This window comes from Lagopus muta, chromosome Z, assembly GCF_023343835.1.
Source record: "Lagopus muta isolate bLagMut1 chromosome Z, bLagMut1 primary, whole genome shotgun sequence".
Classification (NCBI taxonomy): Eukaryota; Metazoa; Chordata; class Aves; order Galliformes; family Phasianidae; genus Lagopus; species Lagopus muta.
In genome coordinates this window covers 69,943,613-69,966,346 of record NC_064472.1, presented here as the reverse complement: position 1 = coordinate 69,966,346, position 22,734 = coordinate 69,943,613, and the positions used below count along the sequence as shown (strand labels likewise).

Sequence of the window (22,734 nt, the reverse complement as noted above, 5' to 3'; positions counted from 1 at the left end):
CACCATTACAAACCTTTTTCCAAAACAAATTCTATCCTGAGTTGAACACATCTAACTTTTTCCCCTCATGTCATTTTTCCAGGTAATTTCTCTCCTGCTCCTTTCAGGCTCCCTGTATGATCTGGTGTCATTGGAATGGTTTTAAAAGTGATGATTTCAAAATCTGCCTCCATCATTCTTGATACTTTATCTTTTAGTCTGTATGCTTATCTGTCTTCCCTATGGCTCATAATCACATAAATAGAGAGTCAGAGATTCTTATCTTTTACAAATTTCCTTTTCCCCCTCTTTCTCTGGTCACACATCTGAGGATCTCAAAATATGTCACCATGTTTTAACCCCCAGATGATCACTGTAAAACAGATGAGCTAATAAACATGACTAGCAATGTAAATTATAATTTCTCTTAGTTGGAATCTAAGTGCTGTGTGATTTGTTCCAAACGAGGACAAACTATTGAAGTATTAAATATCTGCTGGAAAGAATGTTTCAGATCTGTGTATCTGGGTATATTGAAACATGTATTACTAATCTAAATGGAGTTATCTTGAGTCTTCCAGCAAAAAAACATCTAAGTAAAAAGCAACCAACGAACAGAAAAGAAAAACCAAAGTGGAATTATGGTAATACTATCCCTTCCTCCTGTTTTTATTTACAGGCTTGGAAGCAGAGCAAGGATAAAAGTATCTTTTATGTTTATACTTTGCTGTAAACACTTTGTGTAAAGAAGACACTGGCTCTTTATAAACCATGAGGTAGAACTATGCATTCATGGTTTTCTTTACTAGGCAAAAGGGCTCCTTGCCTGTAATTTCAGCCAGGAAGCTATGAGGAGTAGAAAAATAATATCAGATGCAGGATGTGAGGAGTAGTGTTTGTTGACAGCCATTTATTTGTCCTGAGATGCCCTCACAAAGAGGCCAGGGTATTGCAGCATGTGTGTGTGAGCACTTCAAACAACAACGGAATGACTGCAGAAACATGCAAACAATAAGGGAATGTTCATGAATAAGTCTAGAGGTCTTTGGTACACAGAAGATATCTTTCTGTCCTGAATGGTTAAATCATTATAACAATATGACAATTGTCTCTTTTTCCAGCTCTTAAAATACAGTGCAGTCCAAGTACATACCAGCTGTTGGAGCAGATTGGAGACTATGTGTTAATATGTCGTGGGAATTTACAAGTCAAGGTGTGTATGCAACATTTACATTCAGCTTTTCAGAGAGGAGAGTGTGAAGGTAGTCTGGAGTTCTGGAATTCTAACCCATGCAGCCCTCTGTTGAACTCCATGGATTAGACTGTTTCCTGCCCCCCAGGAGAGGTATCTCAGGCATTTAATTAGGATAAGCCTGCTAACTCAGAGAGTGAAGGGCTACACCCAGCTTGGAAGTAGTACTTGACAAGTAATTCTGACAAAACTTCTTGCAATAAAAGAATTCATTAAGGAACATCATAAATACCAACATTTCAACATTACCAACTGTAACACATCACTATATTTCTAGTATATATTTACTATATAAATTATACTGGTATATATTTATTGTATTATGATTCTGTGATTCTATGGTTCCATTTCTGGATGTAGCTTTGGAGGGAACTTCAAAGAATTGTTTAAACTATGCTGCTGCCACTAGCACACTGTTTTTTAAGGCGAGATTTTGTGCCTGTCTTCCTATATATAAAATGTGTGACAGACATATCAGTCTCCTTTTGGGACATAATCTGAGGTGTAATTAAAAGATGATTACACAAGTGATGAGTAGTATTAGAACCTCATGACTCATTTTCTTTCTCAGGGAAAAGGAGACATGATAACTTATTGGCTGGAAGGTAAGAAAGCGTCTGCCACTCACAAGACAGTCCCCAACCCATCTGTGACTCTTCAAGATCCCAACAGAACTTCATTTAGTTTGATACCAGGTGTCCTTCAGAGTGATGCTGTCTCAAGTCCTGCTTACTAGCCACTCACTGACTCCAATATCCAGTCTGTTCTCAGTCTGTTAGTTGATTCTTCTGATTCAGAAAGTAAGTAAATAGAATGTCTTTTGGCCTTGTGGATGTTTCTGTTACCACTGTTCCATTAGGGTCAAGAAAGATACAAAAAAATCAAAAACTCATCTTGGGAAGTGAAGTGGAATTGCCAGGTCACAGCCTGAACCAGTACATGAACACTGCTGTGCCCAGAGTGTCCAATGCACCCTTCCTTTATCTCCCTCTGTGGTGCTTCTGAGTTCATCTGCCATTTCATAGACCAACATTCCTAATGGCCACCAATCCACTGCCCTGTTGTAAGCCTTGCTGAGAGTTATTTCAGGTGCCGGGTATCCTGGAGAACCACGTAATGTCCAAGTTCTTGCTTTTACTCTTTTTGCAAAGCCAGAGTCTGCAGCCTGGATGTATCCTGATTAAAAGATTTTCAGGCTTTAGATCTTTGTAAATGAGGTCTAATGAATGGATGTACTCAAATATTAGCACCATCTGAGCTGCATGAAACTCTGCATGTAGTTCACTGAATCTTCTGATTCATCTCAGATGTAAGAACATTTCACCACCAGGAACATACTCCATTACCATTGTTGGAAATATCCAGGCAGTTTATCAGGACAGTATCTCTGATAAAGCAGATTTTATTGCCTTATTGCAATTGCAATGGCGGGAGCAAGCAGGAGTGCACAGAAAACAGCATTAAATCTTTTACGCCCTATCACTCGATGCTTATTTCTTTCTCCCCTGGTTCCTCATTGGCTGAGTACTTCAGGTTCACAATCTTCCTGATGCTCAATTAAACGTGCAGATATTGGATAAACATCAATTTTTGCTAGCTAAGCATATATTGCTGGTTAGTTAACTTCTCACATTTGCTCATTCAACACTCAGTCATCGCTTCTGGACATCTGCTCATCCTTGCATAGAGATAAGCTTGGAAGGAGGATAGAGGGGAGTATCTTCGTGCCTGTCTGTTGCATCCCAGCCTACCCATAGAGCAAGGCATTCCAGCCTTTTATGGAGGACCTGGCTTCTTTGATGTTTAAGTCTGTTTTTCTTTTGCTGAGGATCCCTTATGCAAACAGAATAGTCCTGCAATAACCTTTCTAGTCCATAATACTATACCTATACCTTTTGGAACATTTAAAAACTATCGCAGTTTTGCAAGCAAGAATTAATCACATAACTCAGCAACTGTACTTCTAAAATAGACATATATGGTATGTCTACCTTTTCACATCAGCTATTTCTAAGGGCAAGTTGCAAAATACAAATACATTGTGCTCTACTTCTTCAGATCAATTCCCCTTTTTCAATATCTAATGCAGAAACAACATTCTATTCTACACCGTGTATAAATTTCAACCATCCCTAAAAGAGTACTCTAGTTTTACAAGAAAGGGAAGGTTCACTGCCTGTAATATTCTTCCATTCAGTGTGTATTCTGTCTGCTTCAGTTTGACAGCCTTCTGTTTGTCCAGTATTTTTATGGCATAATACTGTTTTCTGGCTTTATGCTTCACAATTGTAACTCTCCTGAATGATCCCGTTCCAAGAGTTTTTTGTCTCTCAAACTCATCTAGAGCAGCAGTATTCTGAGGGGAGCTTTCCCATTTTCTTAAACAGTTGTTTTTGGCTTTGGTTAGGACACTTTCATGCTCTTGATCTCGTTGCCCTCCTTGGTGGTGCGGCGTGGGACAGGTGGGATGCCAGGCGGTGCTGGGCAGGGCTCGTGAGGCGGCGCGGCAGTGTTAGAGCTGCTGGATCTCTGTATCTCCTGGCTGCAGCAGAGGAGGCGAGCTCTGTCCCCCACCAAAGGCCTGATGCATCTCTCCTCTGGGGAGAGGCTGAGCGAGCTGGGTCTGCTCAGCCGTTACAAAAGAAGACTCAGAGGGGATCTCATTAATGTTTGTATGTTTCTTAAGTGTGGGAGGAGTCGACGAGACATGGCAAACCTCTTTTCAGCAGTCTGTGGGGACAGGACAAGGGGAAATAGTCATAAAGTGGGGAAGTTATCTACCAGCATGCAAAGCAACTTATTCACAGTGAGGATGAGGTAGCACTGGCACTGGCTGCCCAGGGAAGTTGTAGCACTGGCATAGGCTGCTGTTCTTCTGCTTCTTTACCCTCCATTCTCTTACTGATCCTGAGTATTGTTTACAAAACATTCATGTAGAAGTGATTTTTCTGGTGTAAATATATGTAGCTTAAATAAGCAGCTGTCTAATTGTCCATGTTGCCATGCAGTTAGCATACTCTTGATGCTGCATGTGCGGTCTATGATAGTAATAAGAGATTGATATTAGTTCCTTCTTCAGCTTCAAGGGGAAGTAAACACAGCAATAACATTAGATTTTCCAAAGACTCCTATCTAGTAGAAATAGAATCCCAAATCCTTCTAAAATCCACAAAAAAAAAAAAAAAAAAAAAAGGCTGTGTCCTCTTGCTAGAGGACACAACCCATTACAGCAATGGCAGATAGATTATATAGATCCCCTTCCTCAATTTGAGGGGGCTAAATATGCCCTAACCTCTGTTCATACAGCAAGTGGATTGGTGCAAGCCTATCCTGTAGCAAAGGCAAACCAAGCCTATACCATTAAAGCTCAGACTAGGTTGATGATATTACAGGGGACTCCTGAGGTCATTGAGAGTGACCAGGGTACACACTTCATGGGTGCATCTGTGCAGAAATGGGCCAAAGACAACAACATCAAATGGCAGTTTCACCTGCCCTAAAATCTAAAAGGAGCAGGCCAAATAGGAAGATACACTAGAATCCTGAAGGCTGCTCTGAAGGCAGATTCAGGGGTGAACCAAGAGGCTTTATGAAACTCTGTGGGACTTGAATGAGAGACCAGTGATGGCAGACCCAGCGCTTTAAGAATACTGCAGACAACTTGAGCCTCCCTGCTTAGGATACAAATTGCACAAAAGGACAGCTCGCTCAAGCCACAAATTGGTGCCATGAATAATTTTCTGCTCCCTGCCCCTGAGGACCTAGAGCCCAGGAAACACAAGGTAAAATGGCCTTGGAAGGTGCAAGTAGGATCAAAAATGTTGTGGTTTCCTTGCACCTTGGGGGAGATTGGTAGAGGTTAGGGAATCAGTAAATCTTCCAGTGGTTGATACATGGCCAGCAGAGGTAGTAGTTGACACCCCGATTTTCATTGCGAAGCAGACATTAATCATGTCCACAGGCAAATTAGAACCCCCTCCCCTGCCTCCTTTGGTACCTGATATAGTGATCCAGCCACAGATATCAGGCCAAAGTGTGTGGTACTGAAGTTCAGGACATGCCCTGATACAGGCAGAGGTGTTGACTCAAGATTGAAATATGTCCTGTATCCTACTGTGAAGTGGATACCTACCCCTCCTTGTACCTCTTGAACATCTGTGTTGCTCCCCTTGAGGTTGTAAATTCACAGCACAGCCAGCTGCTACAACTTCACTCCAGCATGCTCCAGTATCCACGAGGAAACATCGTGACACCCTGTGGTGGACTGCTGAACTTCTGGTAACTGGCAAGTGTGAACTTGGGCAGATCCTTGAAGAAGATATGCCTCAAGAAGGAACATCAAGTACTGGCCCAACAGAACCACAAAAAAAGACTGCCAATAATTGCTTTCAATGCCTTAACATTCTGCATTGTGGCAGGTATTGTACGTGTGTTGTGATGTACATTGTATTTTGAACCACTAAAACTGCAGGAGCACATGCCCTGTCTGCTCAGTCACTGGTTCGTATGAAGGGATGGAGTGCAGTGGAATTGCCAGGTCACAGCCTGAACCTGAGTGTGCAGAGCAGGAGAGCCCTGATCCACTCTTCCTCTCTCTCTCTCTCCCCTCAGTGGTGCTTCTGGCCGTGCTTCCAGGAGCAGGTATACTCTTAGAGACTGTGCAGTTTGCCACCCCCTCCTTCTCTGGCACTCCAGAGTTCAAACCAGAAAAGGCTGCATTCTTCAGCTCACCCTTTTTTCCAAACAGTTGCTGGGAGGGTTAATTCTTCTTTCTTTGATATTTTGTTTTATAGCACCTGTATCTCCTAGTCTCTGTCGTTGCCTTTGCTTTACAGGAGTGGATACTTAATACTGGCAGTGTCACCAGCTATGAGGGCAGAAGCTAGCTCTCAATGTTAACTGCTGATTTGGTTTTGCAAACAGCCTCCATCCCTTCACAACCAGGTGGCTGGACAGTCCAGCCTGTAGCTGCCCCCATAGGAAAGAAAAAGTCAGTGTAGTGTTGCTATTGAATAGTATGATAAACCTTGTGGATGTCATTGGTCTTGTGGTATAAAAGGAGAAAAGAAACATGGATTGTGTCAGAAAACAGGGCCCAATGAAAGAAGGAATGAAGCCATGCAAGCGTAGTGGATACAAGTCCAAATGGGAATCTGGGTTCTTGCTTCATTCTCTAATTGCCTGGAGCACAGAAAGAAGAGTAGGAAGGAACTTGGGGGTGTTGCATAGACTCAACACTCAGTGATACCTTCCATTTTACTACAGAGATCTGAAATCTTAGGAGAGAAATAGAAAACATTGCAAGCTGTTGAACGGAAGAGAGTCCATTACAACTCTTGTTTTTGGCTGCTCTGAGATCTCTCTGAAAACCTCCTCTTAACATTAGCTTTCGCAACTAACATTAACTTACTAGTTAACTAATGCTAACTATGTTAACAAAGCAATTTATGGAGTTGCTTTGACTAAAACAGCTGTGAGCCTCCTGCTACTGGCTAGATGTGTGAGTGAAATCAGAAAAGCTTCTGAGTCACTGTGTAGTGTAGAAAAGGTTGTTCCTGAACAAGCATTTCCTGTAAAGTGAGATGCATCACTATAAGTGGAGTAGTCTGTTGATGAACATGTTTCTGTAAGCAGTGCTGGTGTTGACTTTCTTTAAAGACAAAACATACGTATGGTAACCATGCTTGTACTTTATCGAGTTCTATTTAGTACCCTCCAGAACTAATTTGTTTTTGAAGAGTTTAGTCAGTCTAGCTGATCTGGTCAACCGTGCAACAGAATCAGATATGTGATATAGGAAGAAAGCATAAGGAGTCAGAGCAGTTTCGACATAATGTGACCTGGACTGCCCAAAACTAACTGGGAGGAGGTGAGAAAGAAGCACTGTTAGTGATGTAGCAACATTTACTCCTCCTTCTTCCAAGTTAATTTAGCAGACATTTATATGGCGATAAATACTAACTTCAAAAACACTAAAAATGCTGGCTAGGTTAAGTCTGAGCAACTGAAAAAATATTATTATAAACTGTAGCATCAGACATGAGACAGACAAGAACTATTGGCTGGCAGAGTCTAAAAGCAGCATTTACCTTTCACTTCAGTCTAAATCACACTAGCAGCAACACCTTCCATTTCACTCACACAAATAATACCTCATTCAAAACAAAATGGAGCATTCTTGGGTAAAAAAACTACTTCATTTTAAAGGGGAAAGATGAACAATACACAGAAACAAAGATCAACAGAAACCAAAGTTCAGTAGAAAAGCAATCTGTTGTTCTGTATTACTGCATAAAAAGTGCTTGCTTAATTGTGCCTGGTTGGAAGGGTTGGTGCATACTGCACCCATGGAGGATGTCAATGAAGAACTCAGTCAGCTCTGTGGAATGAAGTAACTAGGTAACTGTTTTGACATATGATGGTCTCCGCTCCACCCCACGTGTTAACAGAGTGCAAAGAGCCCAACATGAGCTCTGGTGTCATCTTGCCCTCTTATTCCTACTAAAAATCAGCAAATTTTTTGCACATTTTTTCTGTTAGAGATGCACAAATTTCTACTTCTTCATAGTCATCCAAGTTGCTGGTATCTCCAGGGCCTCTGCACTTTGGTTTGAATGGAGCTTCTACCTTTCTCTGATAAATGGCAATCCAATCTGTAGCTGCAAACTACTTGTGGTTCGTTATGTCATTTACACCACTGAGATTTCCATATCATCTGGCCAGGTCTACCTGAAGTAAACTTACTGGAAGATCCTTCAGGTCTGAAATGAAGCATGATGGGAACCTTACCTTGCCAGACGCAATCTGTCGTAAATTTGAATAGGCTGATCTGCCATTTTACTCCTAACGGCCACCAATCCACTGCCCTGTTGTAAGCCTTGCTGAGAGTTATTTCAGGTGCCGGGTATCCTGGAGAACCACATAATGTCCAAGTTGTTGCTTTTACTCTTTTTGCAAAGCCAGAGTACACGGCCTGGATGTATCCTGATTAAAAGATTTTCAGGCTTTAGATCTCTGTAAATGAGGTCTAATGAATGGAGGTACTCAAATATTAGCACCATCTGAGCTGCATGAAACTGTGCATGTGGTTCACTGAATCTTCTGATTTGTCTCGGAAGTGAGAGCATTTCACCACCAGGAACATACTCCATTATCATGTATAAATTAGAACTGTCCCCAAAAGAATACTCCAGTTTTACATGGAAGGGAAAGTTCACTGCCTGTAATATTGTTCCATTCAGTGTGTGTTCTATCTGCTTCAGTTTGACAGCCTTCTTTTTTGTCCAGTACCTTCATGGCATAATACTGTTCTGTGGCTTTATTGTATTATTTTACTGAGTTAACATGTTTTAAGCTTTTAGAAAAGCCGTATCTAAGGTCTTTTTATCAAGTATAAATGTGAAATTATGTTCTTTATGTCCATTTGTAGTAGCATTGTAGATTTAACTCAGTTTTAATCTGCTTTGTTGTTTTTAGAATTAAAAGTTTAAAAGTTAATATGTTCACAGTCTGAAGTTTTCTATGTATAAACAAATGCTGAGTGGCTGTGAGCACCGCTGGATTGACAGCTGTCATTACAGATCTTTGGGTAGTATTCAAATTCTGCTGAATATAATGCAGGGATTCCTGTTGAGTTCAAGAGGTTTAGAGTCTGTATGGTTCGAGGAGAACCAATCTCAGCCTAACTCTGTTTTCTCAATCTTTTGATTCTCTCCTTGAAAAAAAGCATCTCTTCTGCAACTTCAAATAGCAGTCCCCATTAATGGCAGTTTGTTCACTGACTGAGATTGAACCGTTCATCTTCCAGAATACAGAAGCAGTGACAGTTATAGATGCAAACTGAACTGTCCTCACTCAACTGGCAAGTACTTAAGATTTATTTCAGGCATTTTGGAAGCTACTGTGAGTGACTTTGGATGAATATTAGGAAAAGCTTCTTCTCAGAAGGAGTGGTTAGGCATTGAAAGGCATTCCCAGAGAGGTGGTAGATTCATCACCCATGGAGGCGTACAAGAGACATGCAGATGTGACACTGAGGAGCATGGTCTAGTGGGCATGATGGGATGGGTGATGGTTGGACTTGATGTTCTTAGAGTTCTTTTCCAACCTTAATGATACTGTGATTCTATGATTTTATTCACAACAGCCATATTTCAGTGCCACCTACCAATAGGCAAGTTACAGGGACGTGAATGCTAAACAGCTACGCAGATTTCTACCAGACATCACATACAAGCAGCAAGCATTAGATGTTGTACTACACAGCTTGTTCAGCAAAGGTGGCTGCAACATAAAGGCTGTGAGGTGTGTCTTGCTTTTACCTCCTGGGGATGACTTAGCTATACAGACTGATTTTTTTTGTATTGTTGTGGGCACATATATGTACATATAGATCTAAGAATATATATATATGAATATCTAGTGTAACTATATAGATTAAGGAAGACTATAAATATCAAACATGTCTAGTTTGAAATGTATCTGTATAAAGAGAGATTAGTGCAAATCAAGATCCTGTATAATGTCACAATGTTTTCGACAGCTATATTGGAAGTGTCATAAGTTTGAACACTGCAAACATCTCAGTTTTTGATTGCACTGAGATAACAAAGAATGGTTGCCAACATAAACTTCAAATACAAGGACAGGTTGTCTTCATAACATCTGCAAATATAAAGGCTCCCATTCTGTTGCTCTGAATCAGCATCCTTGTGTGGGGCTGTATTTGTGACTAAGACTACTGCAAACTCAGATCTCCAGAGTTCTGCTAGAGCTCCTGGCATTTAGAAATAGAGCAAAGTCTTGCAGCTACTCTGGAAGCTGCTGCCTAAATTCCTAGCAAGCTTGGCAATATGGAAAAATTCTGCTTAGTGATTGCCATCTGGTCAATGTGAAGTCTGACAACCATGTAATGCTCTTCTATAAGATACTTCAGATTTGCAGAGTCCACGTCCCAGATGTGGACTCTGTCAGCTAGTCTAGCAGGTATTCTCTTCTGAAAAGGGATTTTGTGTACAGATAAATATGTGACGTGTTCCTCCTTTCATGGGAGATTTTTTCCTTACTAGAAAATGTGACAGCTGTGGTAATAGCACTGAAGATCTGAAGGTGATGCATGCTCTTAGGTCCTCTTCATTGAATCTTTCAGTGTCTATAGTGGTGGAAAACAATGCAGTGAGTACTAATACTATGTTGCTGTGTGCTGATTTTATGGAAAGATTACGTGTTTCACTATTTACAGTTAATGTGATTATTACTCACTGCAGCTCCAACTACGTGAAGGTGAAGACGCGGGGGCAGGTTGTTTAAATAAATCACTTAACGCAAAAACTGACTTACGAAAGTTTTTAATTAGATTGATAAACCATCACATTTGTTTTAATGCGAATTTTGAGGAATAGATAGAATAACCACAATATTTTTAAAAGTCCCAGCAAGTTTAAAAAGAATGGTCAATGTATTTCGTAGTGTAAAACTTCCTAGAATTTTTTTCAAACCATTGGCATTGGGAGGAGACTCTTTTGCCACTAAAAAGTTAAGACTTTATCCCCAGCAAACATCTTTTATTTGGCTTGTTATTGATATTTACAGATATCTCCAGTTCCACACTCCTTTTTGAATAAACAGAAAAGCTGTCTGCTTCTTTCTACAGCTATGAAGTGAAATCAGAATCATCAATTTGTTTAAAGAAAATGCAATCAGGCATTCTTTGCAAACAGTATGAGGGCATAGTATGGATGCTGAGCCTGACTATGGAGTCAGAGGATGCCTGGTGTCTTGACCATGTCCGAGAAGAGGCTGTCATGTGGTTCCCCAAGATGTAGAGCAGGCAGGCACCTCTCCCACACCACCTGGACCCCCAACTCCTTTGTATCTGAATTGAACTCTATAGTAAGAGTCTTTGGTTTTTTTAAGCCTATCCTTCTGGGGCTGTCTTTTTAGACCAGTAAAAAGACAAGGCTATGCAAGATTATCCTTGTTTTTCAACTGGCTAACATATCTGCTTTCCAGGTAAGGACTACTCTGTTCTCCTAATTCTGTCTGAATTTTCCTCTACATTACACCAGGCAGCATAAAACATTGGATTATACATTATTGCATTCTAACATAGAATGCAAAGATAAAATTTTGCAACTCAGTTCTCTCGAAAGAAAATGGGGGAAATTTTCATTTCTTACCAATTTAAAATCTGCTAAAATGCACTTCCTGATGTACAGATATAACACAACCAGTTTGAAATGTGAGAGAGTGGGTTTCATAGAGTTTGTTGGTGCAGGAACCCTGATGACTGAAACCTTCAGAAGAGCACACATGAATTTGCAAGATGCTACTTAATGTCCCATCACACGTTAGCCCCAGTCCTCTGATTTAGAAATGTACAAGGCTGTCCCATCTGTATTTGTATCTCTTCTTTTGCACTGATCCAGTTTTTATGCACATATGCATCCTTTTTAGGGACTAGTGCTGGATTTTCATGTAGCACTAAGATTGACTTCAAGTTCCACATTAAACTTTTACTTTTTACATCCTTGGGAATTTTGCCTTGAATTTCAATGGCATTAGAACAGAGAATGTTAAAAAAAAAATAAAAAAAAGCTACTGTAGTGGCATCTTTATGAGCATGAGTTGGCACAATTGTAATAATTATCAATGCATTCCACAGTAAAAATCCAGCGATGTGTAAATAGGGGTTTTGATGAGATCTGAAGACAAATTGGTATTCCTGGCAACAGACCCCTACTACATACCCTTTTCTTTTTTCTTTTTTTTTTTCTTTTTTTTTCCTGTAACTCCAGTGTTCTGCCTCCAGGCAGGACATTCTTCTTGGTCCCTCCTTGTGGAGCCCCTTCAGGCTAAGCTACCAAAGCGAAGTTTCATACACACACTAAGCAGTGCACTAAACACACTTCTTATGTGACCAGAATATAACTCAGTAATACAGTGCTGTCTACAAAGCCTTTCTGGTCTTTATCACTTTCATGAATAACTACAGCATCTCTGTTTTTCAGTTCTTGCCTTCCTAGCACAAGGTATAGAGTTAGATTTTCAAAGTAATTTCAAAGTATTTTTCACTCCCTAAGAAAAGAAACTGCATGTTGAAATCACAGAATCATGAGGTTGGAAATGACCTGCAAGATCATCTAGTCCAACCACCCTCCCATTCCTATCAGTGCCACAAGCTACTAAACCATCTCTCGTAGCTGAAATGATACTATATGTACTGAATCTACCATAACTGACCAAGGATTCAGAGATTTTCCCAAGGGTCTGGGGAATTGCTTAATGCAAAGAAGGGGGAAATTTGAGTTCGCTGTTAGTGATGGAGCCTGGATTTCACAGAGGCTATGATGAAACACAGTGTTGGGACATACAAACTCTCTGTAGCCTGGTGGAAGAACTCTGTCCTTATAATAATTTTCCTTTGAAAGATTCTCTTATTTTAAAGGACATGAGGAATTTTAAGCTTTTAAGATAGCAGCAATAAGACTGAAGCTGAAGATGTATGTGATGTGTCTGAAGGACAGAGGGGTCCTTTGAGCAGATTGAGTACATCTCAAATGAATTTTTATTGATGTGTTTTGTGTTCTGTTGCCTGCTCTTCAAAACAATATATATATTTTAAAATCTATAGAGATGTATGCACCTATGTGTGATTTTTCAGCAATAAGAGTGTTTTTAGGAGCGTTTTTAAGCAATAAGAATAAACCTTTCTGCAGGCATCTGACAGTGGGATAATGGGAAAGATCCTTGCAACTATCCTGAACAGAAAGAAATATGTGATTTAAAAACCACTGGTTCCTTCATGCTTGGTCAAGAAATGTGGAATTTGGCATTACTCCACTGAGAGGATAGGCAGGTAGTGATGTGATGAAAGTCTGCTAGAAAGCATTGAAAGTAAATTCTAGGTCTGGTCCTTCTGTTGTTTCTCAACACAAGAGATCACAGAGCCCTCAGTACCAGACAAGGAACAAACCTACCTACAGTGTCCCAGCAGGGATCGCATGCTCAGACTGACTGCAGATTGCAAATGGGCTCTGCAGGGCTGCTTTGCAGCTGGTGCCCCATGTTGTGTGCTAGGACTGTGTCAAGTTGACCTTAAGTCAACTTGTTAAGAAATTCCTCAAAGTCTTTAAATACTATTGGCACCAGCAGTTAATGCAGAAACCTTCCAGAACTGAGAAAATATCTACTTCTCAAAACTGCATTCTCTAGCAATATGGTTGTACTGGCAATATGTTGAGATTCCAGCTTCCCAGGACAGCTTATGCTCTGCACATGAACAGAACAATTCCTAGAGACTCATGAAAGCCAGGCTGGAAATGACTGACAGTCACCCATCTCTAGCCCATCTCTATAGCTCTTCTGGTTTAAACGGTGATTTGCAGAGATGCAAAGTCTCATGCCTGGGCAACAAGAGCTGGCAATTAAGTTGGATGCCTTTTAGATCGGATGCATGACATGGAGTCAGCTTGTGCCACTCTGGTCAAAAGCAGGAGCCCTCCCTGAAAGCAGCCTCAGTATGTATCAGGAGAAGTGCTGGAAAGGGGTCACAGCAGCTGTTACTCTGCTCATCACAATGGGATAACTGCTCTCTGGAACTGAGCCTGCAATAAGTTTGGATCAGATGGAGAAAAACATCTGCAAGTGGAGGAACACCACATTTCTGCAGAATTCAGATCGTCAATGCAATACACATCCCAAGAGTTGCTCACCTGGTACTCATTTGGATCCATTTCAGCGGAACCAGCTATTGCTGACTGCTTGAGAGGGACAAAGCATGCTCATTAAACTCTAGATTTTCTGTGCAAGGTTTTGCAATGACCAGTTTGTATGACTGTAAAAATGCAAGTTATCACAACAGAAAGCTAAGCAAAGCAAGACAAAAATCTTCTGAATACAACTGAGTTCTGTCATGTTGTTTTTCCTAAAAGGTGAACTCCACTGCAGCACTATTACACATTTTAATCTAAAAATGATTTTTATATGTCCCAGGAACCACCTCTGAGTGTCTGCACCAATATGCCCTGCCACCCATAACACAGCACCAAGCAGTGTGCAGACACTGACTTCAGCAAGACCAGGCTTTAGCCTCACAGACAGCTGTCCACCACAAGACCTGTTTTATTGAAGAACAGCATTGAGAAGAACAATATTAACACAGAGAGATAACAAAGTAAGGATAAAAAGAAACTCTTATCTCCAGGCCATGGCTTGGGATCACCCAAAATTGTGGTAACTCAGACTCAGGACAAGCAGCAGCTTTCTCTGAAAAGCAATGCAATCATTGGTGCCTGTTCAAAGATCAGGCCATATGAGTTCCAGCATCCATCAGAAGAGACCAGATGAGCTGAATGAAAATAAAGCCTCAGTAATTCTCTGGCCTGGCCAGGCTATCTGCATAAAAAGCCTGAGGCTGCTGTCATGCTGTCTTTGATCAAATGATGCAGTGGATTTTTCCTGGCAAAATAAGAGTGGATGAAAAAAGCTCACTTTATTGAAAAAAAAAAAAAAAAAGAAAGAAAAAAAAGAAACCATTTTTAAATGGCCAAATTTATATTTTTTTAAATTGCCATACTCATCAATGTCCATTTCATTCCCTGCTTAGCTAGCAGAAGGGAATGGAAAAAAAAAATCATAGAGAAAGAGATGTGAGAGGCAGTACAGGCTCTTATAAAAACCCTATAGTAGATTATGATGGACTGACTGGGACATGCTGCCTACAGTCACATTCTGCTGCGAAACCTTCACTCAGTTAATCTGATGAAGAAAAGACATTGCCTGGAAATATCTTGTTTTAAATGTTCATTTTTATGCCTCTTTCTACACCGTGGGAAAATTTCACTGCCATTAAACTTTTTCTTAATAAAAAAACTCTCCAGGTTTTAGGGTAGGAATGGAATAAAGCACATGCCTTAGATCTGCGTATCTCAAGTTATGTATTTACCATTTGTCACTGGAGTTTGCTGCCTTGCCTTCTTAAAACCCTTATAACTTTCGACAGGGAACATCTAATCCTAGACAAAATGGAAAAACTTGACCTCTTCCTATATATATTTGCAGAACTGTGCAAATCTAGGTTCCCAGCAGGCTGGCGCTGCGCTGCCTTATGCAAGGCAGAAGATTGCTCACAGCCTGGGCAGAGGCAGCACTCAGGACCCAACAGCCTGCTCTCCCAAGGCAGTCTGACCTCGGGGATGCTGGGCACCCATGGGCACATGTCGAGACCCTCACCTCTGTCCCTAGGGAGCAGAGAGCAATGAAGAACCCTGCTCCTCGCCTGGCACTTCGGCAGCAGTTCAGCCGTTGACTCCAGGACGCTATGAAATCAGATCTTCCAGTGCCATCAAAATGCTGCTTCTGTACATTGCAGAATAAGGTCCCGTGGTGGCTGAGCCTGCAGGAGACCTGTCTGACAATGGCAGAGTGCTTTATGTGGACATGAGAGCTGAATGGTTCAGGTAGAGGTCTGTTCCTGTGAAATTCCTTTGCTCGGCAGATGACACTTGGATAGTACAGGGTACCAGGGCTGATTTATTCCCACAGTACTGCAACCATCTATGTAACAATACTGTACATCACAGTACTGTAACCATCCATGAAAAGGCTTTACTTGACTCGGACTAGCCAGCATTGTTTCTTAATTTCTCCTAATAGCATCCAGATGTCCCACCAACACCTGTCTTCAGCATGAACATCCTGACAGAAAGAAACCCTTCCCAAACCCAGATCTCTTCAGAGACTGCTAGTCTGTGACAACCAGACATATGTTTCCAAACAAGTAAATGAGAGGATGCATAAAGTTGCCCTTCACTTTCCAAACTCTTTCATGGTAGGCAAAGCTGACAAACACCTTCTTTCAGAGAGAAACTCCTCACCACTTTCTGCACAATGTCTCAGAGTGTGAGAAGACAAAGGCTGCTTTTCTTCCTTCCTACGTGGATAATTCAGGTGTTGGGTGTTGTTTTTTTTTTTGCCTGATGCAAGTTACAGTGGACTGAAAATTGCTGAAATGAGAGCACTGTAAGGAATGCTATCACAGAGGAACTTTTTGCAGTGGTTATGAATTATAGGAGCCAGGAACCAACAGCGGCTTGCAAATGACTCCATACTTTAGTAACCCTTTGACTAGAGGCTCAGCCCTTGGAGCAGTGTTCAGCATACACATCACACCATGTCACATCTGTGATATCTACATGGCTGCTGATAAAATTTCATACACTACATGGAACATGCAATCTTCTGTGGGAGAGAACAGAATTTGCATTTCTGTATGTAAGCCATGGGTTTTGAATGGTTAGTTCTATTACCCTGTATTTCTCTTGCTATGTATCCATACGTAGTGAACAAAAACATCTGTCAGCCAGGTCCTCAGATTCCTCCACCCCTGCATGAACTGTGATCATTCATCAGCCATGGCATGGTAGAAAAGGCACATAAAAAATGACATTTTCTGAACAGTCAGATCCAGCACTGAGCAAAACCCATGTAAGCCTATTCCCTAAGAGTTACTGAAATATATTTTTAAGATCTCGACTCCACTGACATCTGCTCCTATTCCCTACAAGAACTGTGCCACGATAACACTGCAATCCCCTTGTCAAGTATGCCTACAAAACCCAAAAGTGTTAGAAACATTCCCGTGAACTCAGTAAGGACTGGAGTTAAACCTGTACCTTTCATGCAATGGTTAATGCATTATCCGTCCGAAAACTCCCCTGGGCCTGTGTGGCTCCTGAAGTCTTTCAGAAGAGCCACACAGCACATCAGTTTCTTGAAACAGGAAAATAAAATCCTGCCAGGAAGAAGAAGAAGCACACTGCTTCCATACTTCCCAACATCAGCCAGCGGTCAGAGGGCATGCTGGCATCTCTCCATCCCTCCCCACACAAAGCAACACCGCTGCTGAGACCTCTTCAGGCCCCCATCCTTCCTACAGACACTCGAGAATCCTGGCTCAGCTCCCGATCCCTACTGACCTCCTGCTCTGTGTCTGCGGATCTGCATACAATGAGCGGCAGGAAAACGAAAGGAAGGAAAGGGCAGAAACTGAAATAGATTTTTTTTTTTCCAAAATGAAAAATTGAATTCTTTAACCTTTAAACATGCTCATTTACTTACAGAAAGTATTTCAGGCACAAAAGGTTTGAGTATCAGTCACATAGCAGGTTAAATTGTAATAGTATCAGGATTGTCCCATGCAGTGCAGTCAGCTATATTATCCCCTATCAAGAAGTTGTTGTAGTTTTTGTATAAATACATACATATACATAAAGTATGCACTGTTCACACTATGGTCTCCTGGTCCGAGGCGACTCCAGTAGGGTTTATGTAACAACAGTATTTGTCATAAGGGCTGTTCTCCTTGTAGGAGCAGACAATGATACTGTCTTTGGGAACAACAAAAATGTTGTCTTCGACGTCTGGGCAAGCAGCGTTGTCCCTGCTGGGAGAAGAGCTCTTCTCTAAGGCACTGTACGTGGAGCCATCTCCCACAAACACATTCCCCGGCATCTCCGGGTAGCAGGTATCCAGGTACCTCAGCATCTTCTCCTGGTCCACCTTTCTGATGAGGACCTTGCACTCTCCTGTGGTGGCTGAGGTGGTGGTGGTGCAGATGGACACCGAGTCCTCACCCCGCAACACTCTCCGGTCCTTCTGGTACACCTTCTTGGCCAATTCGTCACAGCTTCCCTTGCCAGATTCCAGATCTGAAGGAGTTCTCAGCAGCTCCATCACGTCCCGGTCCCTGCTCTCCTTACAGCATGGACGCTTGTTCTTGGGCCACTTGGTGCAGCCATCAGTCTTTCTGGTGAGGGCGATGGCGGCAATGCCTGGCAGGCAGATGGCCGGCCCGATGGCCAGCAGTGGGATGTCTCCCAAAGTCTCCCCCTTGATGCCGGACACGGTGAACATGAAGCCAAACACCAGGAAGACGCTGACCAGAGCCACCACCAGCCCCGTCCGAGGGTTGATGTCGTCGGGTCTCATGGTACGCGCCATGCCGACGGTGCGCGCTGACCGCTGCGGTCCCTCCTCAGCTGCGGGTGAAGCTTCCCGGCGGCGAGGCACCGACGGTCGGCACCGCTCGGCTCCCCGCCGGCTTCCGCGGAGGACGGCGGGGCTGAGAGCCTGCTGCCTGACTCTTGCCGCTCCCGAGCCGCTCAGCGCCGCGCTCAGCCGGCCACTCGCTTATGGCAAGGCGCAGCCCCCCCGCCCGCAGCCCCGCCACTCCCTCCCACGTGTGACGGCGAGCACGCGTGGGCCCGGCCCCGCAGCCTGCGCGAAGAGGGGGGTGGCTCAGGGCTTGAGAAAACGCGAGGAGGGGGAAGGAGGACTCTGGCTGCAAGGGACACCTGCTCTTCCTCCTCCTTTTCTTCCTCCTCCTCCTCGCAGCCGTGAGTACACGCACCGCCCACGGGGGCCGCCGCCGGGTCCGGGGGCTGGCTTTCGGAAGGCTGGGTTTGGGGGTGATGACGGTAGCCGCGGTTCCGTTGGAAGCTGCCGGGAGTGGGGCTGCAGAGCCCCGTCAGTCCGCTCCCCCGACGGGCAGCGCGGCCCGGGGCTGTGACTTTCTCCAGCGGACAGATCAGCGCCGAGCCCGGGGAGCACAGCCTTGGGAGACGCTGCAATGCCGCTGGAGCGTGACCTTATGCAGAGCCTCTCTCGTGGTCCCCCCCTCCACTGTATCCCTCCGGCTGTCGGGATGTGCCCTGGGATCCCGTGGTGCTTGCGCTAAGTTGGCTTTGCTGGGGCTGCTCAGTGTTGGGCGGTGGTAGCTCCTAGCATCGGGCTGAATGCAGGAGGGGGTCTGAAACGTGTGGGAATGTGACAGGAAGGAGGAGCCCACGAGCAGGATGCTTCAGCACCGACTGCCAGAGGCACCAGGAGTAATGCTTTCACCTGGAGCAGAGGTGCTGGGAGATAAAAAAAAGTCGCAGTCTGAGACTGAGAAAGGACACTTAGAACTCAGTTATCACAATAACATGACTCCTCTTTGTCAAATTACTGTTGAGACCAGGAATATGGAAAAATCAATAACATAAACGCTCATCTTCCAGCCACATAAACGTCTGATTTTTATTCAGCGTTTCTACCCTATACAAAGTGGCCCTGTACTGTACATTTTCACACACATATGTCCCCTCCTTAAAGGACACAGTTTCTGCCTCACTGGACTCTTCCCTCATGAGCTAGGTGACAGGTGATAGCCTTCCATGCCTTAATTTGAAGGGAGGGAGCAGGAAGGAGGCATCCTGGGGACAGCTGTTTGAACTGGTGGTGGTGGTTCCATTTTAAGATGGAAATTTCGCAAAGGACTATTATCATAATTTGAACAAAGCTATCCTGTAAAACTCAGATCTCTGGCCTGTTCTTGGATGGGCTCAGAGAGAAGCAATTTGGTCGCTTAGAAGCAAATCAAAATCTTCCAGCTGGGTTTCAGCACAAGTTAACTTCTGTTACTGAGCGGGATTTAGCAGGGTGAGCAATGATCAGAGCTTTTTGGCTTGCACTTTCTGCAGTGAGAATCTGCTGCTTATTTCCATCTGCTGTTATTTAAATACATAGGATTTATGTCCTCGCATCAGAATGAATAATGCCTTTCCTACCCCTCTGCTAAACTTGGGTAAAGATTAACCAGATATGGAGCTACAAATCAGTGAAGGCCCAGCAGGATTGTATTGGTAACACCATGGGATGCACTGCTCTCCTCTCCCCAACCTTTCCTCACCTCCCCTTGCACATCTGCACAGTCCTTAAGAGTTCTTATTTGGAAATTGGTTGTGTGCAGAAAAAGAAAACATGTTCTTTAGGAATAGCCTTCATCAGGGTCCACGAGAGGGAGGAAAACTGCCTCAGAAGATGACACAGAAATGTAAATGTCATTAGTGGCATCAGCGGAGGGGAAAATATACTGTAAGTACTGCAGAACATGTCAGAAGACCTAACAGGAATAAAAATGGCTCTTCGGATTTAAGTGACAGGGTTATTGAGACGGAAGAGAGAACATCTACTTTGGAAGGGGAAGATGTTAGCAGGCAGGAAAATACTTACAAAAGCTGTCAGGACAAAGGTGGAACTGAGTGCTTCCAATCTGTCCTTTTGTGAATGGTTTCCAGGACCAGCAGTGTGAAGATTGCATGCTTTGTGGCAGAGGTGGTAAACCAGCCACCCTGCTCCAGAAAAACACGATACAGTTCTCAATGTTGTCTTTCCAAACCAGAGATCAAGAGGTCATCAAGTTTCCATACAGGTAAGCAGCAATGGTAATGGCTGAATTTTCTCTCCTGTTCAAAACTAGAGAAAGAAAAAGCTGACTTCTGTGAGGTGAGGCACATTTCCGATGGGCTCTTTGTGCAAAAGGTCTGGATCAGCTAGCGGAGTGACTGAAAATTCCAAGAGCTGTTTCAGATTAACTGAACAGCTGATGGTGGTGATTAACCATCTTTCAGTGCCAGTAACTTTGAGCATTCATTCAAAGCAGAAGTAAAGCTGATATTGGGGAAATTAGTGTTCTTACCCTACCTTCTGATTTTTCAGCTTTTTAAGGATGGGTCAAATTGGGATAATCTCTCTAGAAGAGAGAAATGTGGGCTTTGGTGAACACATTCCTCACCAGGACAGGCAGAATGCAACTTCTGGGCATGGGGCACCATGTTTGTACTTCAAATCTCAACAAAGTTATTAAACGGGAAGCTGATGTGTTCCAGGGACACTAATTTCAGCTTGCTCAGCAAGCACTTCCACATCAACTTATTTAGATTCAAAATCCTTTTCCTGTTCTACTAATAATTTAGTGTAACTGCCAATCAGGCAGTGTGCTTCTCATTCTCTCCCTGTTTTCTATTCAAAGTAATGGTCAGCATTTGGTAAATATCTAAACATTGTGCATACTAAAAGCTTCTACAGAGGTCTCACCTTTCCCAGCTCCTCATGGCCATGGTGTGGAAGCTGGATCAGAGGGCTGGAGCACTTCTCCTATAAGGAAAGGTTGAGGGAACTGAGGGAACTTGTTTAGCTTGGAAAAAAAGAAAGCTCCAGGGAGACCTCATTGTGGCCTTCCAATACTTGAAGGGAGCATATTGAACAGGAGGGGGAACAGCTGTTCACGAGGGTGGATCATGATAGGACAAGGGGGAGTGGTTTTAAACTGAGACAGGGGAGGATTAGGTTAGATATTAGGAGGAAGTTTTTCACCCAGAGGATGATGACACACTGGAACAGGTTGCCCAAGGAGGCTGTGGATGCCCCATCCCTGGAGGCATTCGAGGCCAGGCTGGATGTGGCTTGGGGCAGCCTGGGCTGCTAGTTGGCAACCTGCACACAGCAGGGGGGTTGAAACGAGATGAGCATTGTGGTCCTTTTCAATCCAGGCCATCCTATGATTCTATGAAAATCAAGAGCTAATTCAAAGTGCACTAGCCATTGTAGTTTTAGTCATATTAAATGTATTGTTTAGCCTGAAATGCACAACGTCCTTTTTTATCTTCTTGATCCATCACATGTAAAACATAAATTGCAATAGTGAAATGAAAGTTTAATGAATAAAACACTGCTGAGCACGTGCTGGGAAGCTGGACTTTTAGCGCACTAAAGACCTGAGGGTTTTCAGCAGCCCTGACTTCATACTGTGCTGTGAACCTTGATACAGTCCTGCACATTGATGCAGGTGAAACTCATCCTTCTGAATGCCTGTGCCTTCAGACTGTGGTGACCCCAACTTCTCTAACATCCCAGACATGCCACACTGAGTCTCTAGAGGAGTTGCTAGTAACATCACAGGTAAAATGGACCTTCCAAGTTCTATGGCTCTGCTAAAACTTGGCACAACTTGATACCACTTCTGAGTGTGGGATCATGTAAGTCCTAGCTTAACTTGAACATGAAACATATGATTTGCTTTGCTGACAAGTTCTTTGGGGTCTGGGATGCTCAAGTTTCAAGCTTTTGAGTTGATGCTGTTGTGCACATACTTGAGCCACTCCATTAGCTTGAGTATGCTACTGTCATTCAGCTGAGGTCAGTGGCACTTCAGGCCCTTTCAGTCTGTTATCCATTGTAAGTACTCAGTTCTGGAGGTGGATACTGAATGCCATGTGCACCTCCAGGCTTTCTTGAATGTTGTGTTTTCTCAGCCTCATCAACAAAATACTTGCTAATTTTTCTTTGCTGTGCAGAAGTGTGTTGAGGTCCTTATGTCCATTAATGTATAGCTTGTTTTTTCTTAATTTGTGAGTCGCACGGTTCCCCATACCGACATACCCTTATTGTATTGCTCAGGGAACCTCTAGCAGAACCTCTCAGCTCTTCCATTCCTCCTATCCTATTTCAAAGCTGCATTCAGTTCTCTTTGTATCACAGAATGAATCTCTTTGAATCACAGAATGGCTTGGGTTGGAAGGGACCTTAAAGCCCACCCAGCTCCCACCGTCGGTGGTAGACAGGGTTGCTCCCCACCAGATCAGGCTGCCCAGGGCCCCATCCTAACAGGCCTTGAGCACCTC

The 22,734-nt window shown here is 43.2% G+C and overlaps 2 protein-coding genes and 2 pseudogenes across 2 annotated transcripts in view; 1 reads left to right on the top strand and 3 right to left on the bottom strand.

The window, feature by feature from the left end:
• Positions 1 to 2,052, top strand: part of LOC125687414 (atrial natriuretic peptide receptor 1-like) — a 67,423-nt gene extending 65,371 nt beyond the window's left edge. The window contains exons 23-24 of the mRNA XM_048932540.1: positions 1,101 to 1,192; positions 1,803 to 2,052. Coding sequence (XP_048788497.1) covers positions 1,101 to 1,192; positions 1,803 to 1,967 — 257 coding nt within the window. The 3' untranslated portion in view covers positions 1,968 to 2,052. The remainder of the gene's footprint in view (positions 1 to 1,100; positions 1,193 to 1,802) is intronic.
• Positions 2,053 to 2,120: 68 nt separating this feature from the next.
• Positions 2,121 to 4,262, bottom strand: LOC125687413 (cAMP-dependent protein kinase catalytic subunit beta-like; annotated as a pseudogene).
• Positions 4,263 to 4,878: 616 nt separating this feature from the next.
• On the bottom strand, positions 4,879 to 9,232 carry LOC125687412 (cAMP-dependent protein kinase catalytic subunit beta-like; annotated as a pseudogene).
• Positions 9,233 to 17,326: 8,094 nt separating this feature from the next.
• On the bottom strand, positions 17,327 to 18,431 carry TMEM215 (transmembrane protein 215). Its single transcript, XM_048931193.1, has one exon. The coding sequence runs from the start codon at positions 18,230 to 18,232 to the stop codon at positions 17,516 to 17,518; it is 717 nt and encodes a 238-aa protein (XP_048787150.1). The 5' UTR covers positions 18,233 to 18,431; the 3' UTR covers positions 17,327 to 17,515.
• Positions 18,432 to 22,734: the final 4,303 nt, after the last annotated feature.

Coding starts and splice junctions, on each gene's coding strand:
- TMEM215 (XM_048931193.1), bottom strand. CDS start 18,232: ATGGCGCGTACCATGAGACCCGACGACATCAACCCTCGGACGGGGCTG.